Source organism: Zerene cesonia, unplaced genomic scaffold (genome assembly GCF_012273895.1).
Source record: "Zerene cesonia ecotype Mississippi unplaced genomic scaffold, Zerene_cesonia_1.1 Zces_u006, whole genome shotgun sequence".
In the NCBI taxonomy this organism is placed as follows: domain Eukaryota; kingdom Metazoa; phylum Arthropoda; class Insecta; order Lepidoptera; family Pieridae; genus Zerene; species Zerene cesonia.
Genome location: NW_024045136.1, coordinates 1,076,368 through 1,086,724, shown reverse-complemented (window position 1 = coordinate 1,086,724; position 10,357 = coordinate 1,076,368). Strand labels below are relative to the sequence as shown.

The following is a 10,357-nucleotide window of genomic DNA, read 5'->3' as shown; positions in this document are numbered from 1 at the left end:
TATTCTGCATCGAAACGTAAATACCAAATGAGTATTGTAAGCTCATAATGAAACTTCGTACGGAATTTTAATATCGGAACTTGGCAAATTATCGATTCACTGGCTACAATATATTCTGCTACAATCACTACATTGTATAAAGCGAATTCGCTTCCCGCGTCAATCCCTATATATGTATATGTATGTATACTTAGATCTTTAAAACTACACATCGGAATTTGATGAGGATTTTCTTAAACAGATAGAGTCATTCAATAGTAAGATTTATATATATGTAATAACATCTTATTAAACTATTGCTAATTTATCACGTGCGAAGCCGCGGGCAAAGGCTAGTAAAATATGTTTGCATCTATTATGCTGTATGTCTATTGTATGATGAACAGTAGAAATAAATAATCATAGTAATATTATTTTTTACATGCTTTTTATTAGCTTCACCTGTATGTTTGTTTGTAACCGACTTCTTTGGGCGCGATTTTGACCCACTTTAAACGGCCAGATTTCGTTCAAACTTTGTAGATTTATTGAGGACCAATGACAATACACTAATTTGATAAAATTATTCCATTTTTCAATTTGCAAAATATGATAAAAGCGTGTTTTTTAGTTTTTTTAAACTATTATAATATTTATTGACAAAAATCTAAACCGCCTTCAAACTGTCAGAACCAAATTTTCAATGGCACACACACACACACACACACACACAGGAGACACCACACTTCCAAATAAAAAAAGCATCATCAAAATCGCTTCACCCAGTCGAAAGTTATGCGGTAAGAAACACAAAACACACTCGAATTGGTAACCTCTTGTCTTTAAACCGGTTGAACAAAAAGATTCTATCGTTTACGAAGTTTCAGAGAAATTATATAATTTCGTTCATCAATGATTCGTGTAAGCATAAGTTATCGTCAGCGCGTTTGTATGTTTGTTCCAGCGTAAATCGGAACCGGTGATACTGGAGTACTTTGAGCACGGCGACACCAACGCGGCCGCCGAGGACTTCCTCGAATTCGTTTCGTCAAAACAGAGTCATTTGGTGAGTGGTTAATTGCTATTATATTTATATAAACATACAACTAATATTATGAACGCGTAACTATGTAAGTATGGATGGATGGGTGTGAATGTCTGTTACTATCTTACGCGATAACAGCATGTAGTACTGAGATAGATTTTGGACTTGATAAGCACACGGGCCACTTTTCACCCGGGTGCAAAAAAGATGCCTCGGTCTGGCAGGACACAGAAGGCTGATCACCTACTCGTCCATAAAGAATATTGATCAGTGAAACAGACGTATATCATCTGCCCCATACCCCAGTAGGGGACACGGGACTTCACTGAGTGAGGAGAGTGATGCAGAACAGCGTTTGTTTGGTCTAGTTATATAAAAAGCTTCGAAATCACATATGCGACCTTCACTTTAAATTGTTATATAATTGAAATTCATCAATGAAAACACATTTCTGTACGATATTACAAATAGGAAAAAAAAACGTACATTTTACAAAAAAAGAGACATACATAAGTGGCGACCTTATGGCAACTAAGCCATATCTATCTTCCAGGCGACCATACGCCAATAATGTATCTATATGCTGGTGAAAGAACTTTCAAAATCGTTGCCGTAGTTTTTGAGTTAATCCCTATCAAACATACGACCGAAATGTCAAGATTTGATCTTCCGAATCTAAATAGCCTACTCTAGATGCTCGTCCCGACTCCGCCCGGATATACAAGATTCCTGTTTTATCCCAAGGGAGCATTTAATCGGGATAAAAAGTATCCTATCACCCAAGCTTATACTCGGTGCATGTACCACGTTTCATCAAAATCCGTTCAGTGGTTTCATCATAATTGACGGACAAACATCCAAACAAACAAACTTTCACATTTATAAATATTAGTGTCATATAGCGCTCGTTCATCACGTGCAAATAAAACGATGAAATCATTTTTTTTTAATCGGTCCAGTAGTTCCTGAGATTAGCGCTATCAAACAAACAAATTCTATAGCTTGATATCACTACATAGTATAAAACAAAGTCGCTCTCCCTGTCTGTCCCTAAGTATGCATAAATCTATGAAACAACGCAACGGATTTTGATGGGTTTTTTTTAATAGATAGAGTGATTCAAGAGGAAGGTTATATATGTATAATAACGTTTGTTAAACTACTCCGAACTGAACGTGTGCGAAGCCACGGGCAAAAGCTAGTTACCAATATAGGTGTAATTTTATATTCACAGGTGTGCGAGACCATAATAGAAATAGCCCTGGACCACAAACCATCCCATTGCGAGATGGCCTCCGTCCTTATATCTGATCTCTATGGCAGGATCTTTACGGTCAAGGATATCGGCTATGGTAAGTCATTAGAGCGAGCAACCGAGCTGGTGGTCCGCCTTATGGTAAGCGATCACCACCGCACAAGAACATTCGCAGCGGTAGTGCCTCTGCGTATGCGCTTCCCACTTTTAAAGTGTAAAGGATAAGAAGGGAAAGAGAGAGTCGCACTAGGAAGAGGGAGAAAAAAAAAGGCCTCCTCTCTCACCGAGCGAATCACAGTAGCATGCTACTAGTTCACGCCGGTCTTCTGTGGGGGTGTGACACTTCCCTGCTGCGAGCTAGCCTGATCCGTGCCGAATCGTGCTCGACTCACACACTCAAAAGTCACTAGTTTTATTAATATTTGTTATATTTTACAACCTTTATTAATTAATTAGACTACTTTTTCTTTAAACATTCAGTTTGATGGGTTTTGCACTATTTGCATTTTATAAATTGGTGCTGTGGTCACGGCGATTAGACAGTCATACGAAATAGATTTTTTTTATATGTATGTATTAGTGTGTTAGTCTGGGAAATATGTTATAAAATTTCATAAACATAATATTTACACAACAACGAGATGGTCCACCCGCCATATGCTCTATTCTTTCTAATTTTTTTTTACCCTCCAGCTTTCGAGCGTCTCCTAGAGAAGGCGCCAGACCTGATCCTGGACACGCCCGACGCGGCCGTACTCCTCTCCAACTTCCTGGCGCGGTGCGTCGCCGACGACTGCCTGCCGCCGCGCTTCCTGCAGAACATGGCGCAGCTGCCGCTGAACGCGCCCGCCAGGTGATGCGCACGAGCAGTGTGTCGGATGGACGGATGGACAGACCGACAGACGGACAAACACGTAGATGATACGTACACGCCATCGTAGCGTAGTCGGTGCTCCCGCAAAGAACACGCGAACACGCACGCTTGGGCGGATACGCACGCACACATACGGACGCGCACGCTTGTTATAAACACACACAGAGAGACACACACACACAGACACAGCCACGCGCCCACATACGCACACACGTACGTACATAAACATCCGTGAAACAAACATACACGCATGCGCAGAAACATGTATTATAGCAACAACTTTATATCCCGATTGGTCGCTTTATAAACTTAAAATATATAAGTAAGTTACAGCAGTGAAACATAAAAAAGTTATACTATAATTACATACACACAAATATAAGTAATCACACTATAACAACAATATTATAAATGTGTTTTTTGTTCGGATGTTTGTCCGTCATCACTCTGAACTGATTTTGATGAAATTTGATATACATACATGGTATAAGCTGACTTGGGCGATAGGATACTTTTTATCCCGATTTAATCCTCCCTCGGGATAAAACCTGTAACCTTGATCCATCGATACCATAAAAAAATAATATTATAATAAATTACTTCCAGTTTATTAACGATTCATCTTGATTCTTTCAGACAAGCCATACACAGGGCGGAAACGTTACTGTCTATGAAACACGGCCTCGTGCGGTTGGATAATATATGGGGCGTCGGAGGCGGCATCAGGTGGGTTGTGTTATATTGTTTACTAGCGGTCCGCCCCGGCTTCGCCCGTGGTATTTCTATAGCCAGATCCTGCTAAGATTATAAACCTTAAAGTTTTTAGGTATAGATGAATATATGGATTTTTGTAAGGTGCTCTTTCACGCGAAAGCAGTTTATCGACGCCCACTTCGCAACGGGCCGTGCAGCAGAAATCGTAATATTTTAATTTCACCACAACTTCAAAACTAAACGTCCAATTATAATCATTCAAAGACCAAATATTATCAACATAAACTGTACTTATTGATGAAATAATTTATTTTGATAAGGATTAATAGTGTGAGTAAAATAAACGCGTTTAAATGTAGTCCAAAAAAATTCAAGATTTTTAAATAAATAATCCTTTTGTCAACCGATAAATATCGTTGGTTTTTATATGTATCTTTTTATTTTGTGAGTTTTTGTGCTGTTGACAATAAATGTTTATTATTATTATAAAAATGTGGTTGTTGTGCCTCACTCGACATAGATAGGTATAGTGTGTCGCGGACTTTTTTGTAGATATTTATAAGATCTACAATTAATTCTAACATTTTATGGTTCTATTTTTTGTAGTTTAGGCAGCGTACGCAAAATAAGTAACTTCATTGGTTGATTTTTTTCAGTTAATCGAAAATATCTTACGGAACCCTATTTTTTTTCAAAATAAAATATAGCCTATGTTACTCGTGGATAATGTAGCTTTCGAATGGTGAAAGAATTTTTAAAATCGGTCCAGTAGTTTTTGAACCTATTCATTACAACCAAACAAACAAAGTTTTCCTCTTTATAATATTAGTGTAGATATAAAAAATTAAAAAAATATATATAGAATTACATTCGGTACAAAATGTCGAGAGTACAAGTAGTAGTGTTATAAATGTGAAAGTTTGTTTGTTTATTTGTCCGTCAATCACGCTGGATTTTGATGAAACTTGGTATACGGACAGGTTATAAGCAGATTTGGGTGATAGAATACATTTTATCTCGATTAAAAAATAGAAATCTTGGTATCCGGGCGGTGCCGGCGTGCAATAGTGGCATGCCACTGTGTTTCGTACGGTGAGCGGGGGAGCCGGAGGCCCGTTTCCTTTTCCTCACCCATCCCAGTCCATTCCTTCTTTCCAGTCTTTAATCCTTTCCTTTTCCCTTACCCCATAAAGCGAGCAGCACATTCGTAGAGGCACTACCTGTGCGAATGTTCATGGGCGGTGGTGATCGCTTACCATCAGGCGAACCACCAGCTCAGTTGCCCGCTATGACATAAAAAAAAGCCGAGACGAGCGTCTAGTTTCATATAAAATACAATAAGCGAATATATAGGGGGCGGGTCGATTGTAATTTTTACGTTGAATGAAATGAACCTGATGCCTGTGATCCTTACTTTTATCAATGCTATCTACTATAGACAAATAATATAGACCCTCCCCCCCCAGGCCGGTCAAGTCGCTCATCCGGCAGATCCAGCTGCTGCTGAAGGAGTACCTCACGTCGAGGGATCTCGCGGAGGCGATGCGCTGCGTGCGCGAGCTGGAGGTGCCGCACTTCCACCATGAGCTGGTGTACGAGGTAACCCTTTGGAGTTGTTCGGTCTCTTCCACAGGATGCCGTATCTCTAATAAGCGACATCCTGGGTTGGGATCTAATTGGAGTCATGGTTAGGCTGGCGCTTAGAGTAGCTCAGGAACTGAGCTGGATTTCCACATGAACCTTAGTTGGTTAATGAAGCATGAGGAGATGGTGATCCTCGAAGGATCTCGTCTGCCACCATAATTCTGGTTTTAAATAAAACGTCTTTAAAATATGTATCGTAAAAAGGGGTACATTTGTCAATAGGTGTAAATTAGTCTATAACGTCTGATACATAAACAATTACAAAACTGTTAAATGGGGAAACATGAATGTTAACATAAAACGGAAAGGTCAGATCAGACTGTCTGTCTGATCTATCATCGCACAGCCCAAACTACTGGATCGATATGGCTGAAATTTTACATAGCTACATGAAGTAGGCATCTGCTAAAAAACGATTTTCATAAATTCTACCCCTGATGGTATGAAAGATTGTATTGTGAAATTTTGTTTTACAGCTATTTTAATATCTATCCTACTATCCTACTTCCTACTAATATTATAAATGCGAAAGTTTGTAAGGATATGTGTGTGTGTGTGTGTGTTTGTGTTTGTTGCTCTTTCACGCAAAAACTACTGAGCCGATTGCAATGAAATTTGGTACGTAGATAGCTGGACAACTGGAATAACATAATGGCAAATTTTTATCCCGACATTCCTACGGGATACCGACTTACGCGGCTGAAACCGCAGGGCGCAGCTAGTTTATTTTAATATACATCACACACATAGTATAAAACAAAGTCGCTTTGTCTGTCCCTATGTATGCTTAAATCTTTAAAACTCCGCAACGGATTTTGGTGGGGGTTTTTTTTTAATAGATGAGTGGTTCAAGACGAATGTTTATATGTATAATAACATCCATTAAACTACTCCGAATTTAACACGTGCGAAGCCGCGGGCAACTGCTAGTAGCTTATAAAATATATTTTATGATATGCTAAGAGAGCCAGTCCCTCCCTGCTCATTATATATTCACTAGGTGGGTAACAATTTAATATATGGCATTTTAAATAATTTCCATATGGTTTCAGACGGTGTTGCTAGCGGTGGAAGCAATAAACTCGAGCGTGGAGGACCAGCTGTGCACTTTCCTCGCCGAGTTGAGGCGGTGCGTCATCGTCACACCCGATCAGATGGATAGAGTGAGTGGTTCATAGTGTTACTAGACTAGCGGTCCGCCCCGGCTTCGCTTATGGTACAAATATAGCCTATAGCGCAACGGTGATTGACATACATTCCAATGGGGGAAAGAATTTTTGAAATCCAGTCTAGCAGTTTTTCAGATTGGTGCCTTCAAACAAATGAAATATTCTTAAATATTAGTATAGACGTATGGATAAAGAAATATTATTAGCTAGCTGATAACCGCGGCCTCGCCAGCGCGATAGTGGGGCGAAAAGTAGCTTGTGCCCATCCGGTGCATTTATTATACAGTAGTGGTCCGCCCCGGATTCGCCCGTGGTACATATGTAGCCTTTGGCCTTCCTCAATAAATGAGCTATCTAACACTGAAAAAATTCTTCAAATCGGACCAGTAGTTTCTGTGATTAGTGCGTTCAAACAAACAAACTCTTCAGCTTTTATAATATTCGTATAAATTCCAAATTTTATATTTCTCTTTGTTTTTAATTCACAATCTAGGGCGCAAATCATCCATCTCCCATGAACGGATGCGCTGCTCGCTTTTAAGGGGTAAGGGAAAAGGAAAGGATCGACGCCTGGAAGGAAGGCATGGACTGGGAAGGGTGAAGACAAGGATATGGGCCGCGCTTATGACATTAACGATAAAAAAAGACGTATGTGTTGAACAATGTATTAATCCGCAGGGCTTCCTGCGCGTGCTCGAGGACATGTCCGACATAGTGCTCGACGTGCCGCTCGCGTACATAATGCTCGACCGGTTCGTCGAGCGTTGCCAGCAGCGGTTCCGGCTTGGCGAGCCGGTGCTCAAGCGGATGCCGACACGGTGAGTGCTCTAACGGTCTACTGGTCTACTGCTCTACCGGTCTGCTGGTCTACGGTTCTACAGATGTACTGCTCTGCCTGGTCTACTGATCTACTGCTCTTCTGGTGTACTGCTTGTCTAGTCTACTGCTTGTGTGGTCTACTGCTCTACTGGTCTACTGGTCGAGCTAACAAGCTGGTGGGTGACCTGTTGGTAAGCGACCGTCATAGTCCATTAACAATTTCAGAGGTAAATACATATGTGTTGCCACCAAAAACCATTGCATACAGATAGGACGGACGGTGGGGGTAGGAGGAAAGGACTGGGACGGGTGAGGAATAGGATAACTACCTATCGGATTTAAATACACTACAACTACATTGGTTCCTTGGGAAACGGGAGATAAATTTTCAAAACGGTTTTTAGCTTTTTCAACCTAATCACGACCATAGCGCCTAGTAATAAGGTCGCAAGTCGTCAAAATGTCGCTTAATACTAACGTTGGCTGTCCGCCTGCATTTATTATTTTATTTACATGCATTTTTTTTTATTCCAGGGGCCGCAAACGCTTCGTATCCGAGGGAGACGGTGGTGCGATCAAAGATCACGCCCTTAAGCTGAGAGAGTAAATTGTTACGCGCGCACGCACAGACAGACGGGTGTATAATATATCTACATATGCATACATATTTTTTTATATATTTTTTGAAAAGGACTTAAATTACATGACACGAATGGCCATAGGTGAAATAAGTTCTATCTCGTCGCATCGTGAATGGGAGTTCTATTCTACACTAGACGCCCGTCCCGGCTCCGCTTGGATATCAAGATTCCTGTTTTGACCCATGGTAGCATTTAATCGGGATAAAAAGTATCCTTTTACCCGAGACAGCTAGCTCATAGCCAATTTCATCAAATACTCTTAAGCGTGACTGATGGACAAATATCAAAACAATCAAACTTTCACGTTTATAATATTAGTGTGATTGAATCGATTTTAAAATTTAATTTAGGAACAAATCTGACTGCTGCTTTTTTTTTTCCTTCACAAAATATATATTATACACCCTTGATACGCGCATATGTGGTAATTGCCTTCATTTATGATTTAAATACAATTGGCCATGATAAATTGTGTTTATTGGAGCTTGTCTTAAGTTAGAGTAAGCGTGCACTTAGTTGCAAGATGAAAAAATATATCCACATATTTACGATTGACAGACAGCCTCATAACTTAATGACTTTTGGATCTCACTAAGTGCATGCTTAGTACTAGCTTATCAAAGTATTGACTGATTGGATATTATTTAGTGGTCATAGTACAAAGAAAAATCTAGTGTTAATGTATTTTTTTATGTGACTCTGTGGTATAATAGCGATACTACAAAAAAAGTAAAAATACTCTCTCTATACACCATGTCAAAAGTCATATTGCAAAAATAAATCGAAGACTAATTTAAATAATATTGCATCCACTTTTGGAAAGCATATGAAATAAAAATCAAACAAACGGTATGTGATTACGATTATAAAACGATTATATAATAATTGCATCAAACTTCGTGTGTTTTGTTTTATATTGTCTATGGTCTGCTGCGCGTTGTCTGTGACGTGTTCGCCGCGTAAATCGACTGTTTAATCTGTGGCTGTTTGAACGGTGTGCCATTTATTTTTTCTAGTACCTACGTAGACGAGTCTGATCGTCAAACAGCCACGGATATAATTTTTTTTTCTCTATGTATTTACTATATTAAATATATATTTAAGTTGTATCGTATATTCACGATATTTTATTGCACGTCTAGGGACGTTAGTTTAGGTGTTTTTAAAAATTCTTTATACATTTACGTTAGGCATTGCGTTGATGTCGTATATGGGAGTGAGTACATGGAGGATTAATTATGTATCGTGCTGGTAATAAATAACGGAACGGTTTATGGACATTTTCCGCTATTTAATCTTTCGTCAATTATAAAATTGATGTGTCATTTTTTTTTCAACTGACTTCAAAAAAAGGTTTTTTTTGGGTATGTTACCTCTCAACTTTTGATTGGGTGAACATATTTGGATGGTTGTTTTATTTGAAAGTTGATGCTTTCCGTGTGGTTCCATTTAATTTTGTCTAGTTATGTAGCTGCGAAGTAGTTTTTTGTTGAAAATAGTTATATTTCGTTTGTTTGCTGAAGAAATAAGTTGAGTATGTAATTCTCATGTGCGACATTAATGAATTCGCTTATGAGTGAGAGCGAGATGGCGATATTTCTCTCTGATAGCAATAATACAATATTTGTACGATCCCTTCTACCATCATGCATTGTTTATGGAAAATTATGTTGTACAAGTGCAGTTAAGTATTTTATTTCTCTGTCCAAAACGAAATATTGCTTTATTATATTCTCAATTAAATGCATTTACGAGTATGCTTTTTTTTTCAATTGAACACTTGGATTTTTTTTTCTTTTTTTCCCATTAAAAATAGAAATGTCACTTTTCAATAGTCACAACGAATGGAGAACTCTTTAAAATTAAAGTTAATAGCGAAAGCTTATGAAACCATAGAGAAGGAGAATAGAAGAATCAATGCACAATTTACAACCCATAGAGTAATGAAGCGGTCTCAAGCATTTATGATTCGCCGAAATTGTTGACAGCGTGTAAATATCTTGAGCAATTAAATGCATCAACAAATAAATGTTGTTTTATTTTTCTTTCCCCACAATGCGTATATATTTAGTAAAACGCCATTTATTGTCGATAGTAGGCTACTTTGTACAACATCCATTGCATACGTGTTTCAATATATATCGTAGTCTATGAAAAATTATAAGTCTTTAAATGTAGCATTTTAAACCTTATCGTGCGTTTCAAAAGGCAAATTTT

The 10,357-nt window shown here is 38.7% G+C and overlaps 1 protein-coding gene across 1 annotated transcript in view; it reads left to right on the top strand.

The window, feature by feature from the left end:
- Positions 1-10,169, top strand: part of LOC119838983 (programmed cell death protein 4) — a 19,776-nt gene extending 9,607 nt beyond the window's left edge. Inside the window, exons 3-10 of the mRNA XM_038365144.1 lie at positions 944-1,045; positions 2,259-2,376; positions 2,973-3,132; positions 3,790-3,879; positions 5,334-5,466; positions 6,564-6,674; positions 7,359-7,498; positions 8,034-10,169. Coding sequence (XP_038221072.1) covers positions 944-1,045; positions 2,259-2,376; positions 2,973-3,132; positions 3,790-3,879; positions 5,334-5,466; positions 6,564-6,674; positions 7,359-7,498; positions 8,034-8,106 — 927 coding nt within the window. The 3' untranslated portion in view covers positions 8,107-10,169. The remainder of the gene's footprint in view (positions 1-943; positions 1,046-2,258; positions 2,377-2,972; positions 3,133-3,789; positions 3,880-5,333; positions 5,467-6,563; positions 6,675-7,358; positions 7,499-8,033) is intronic.
- The last annotated feature ends 188 nt before the right edge of the window (positions 10,170-10,357 follow it).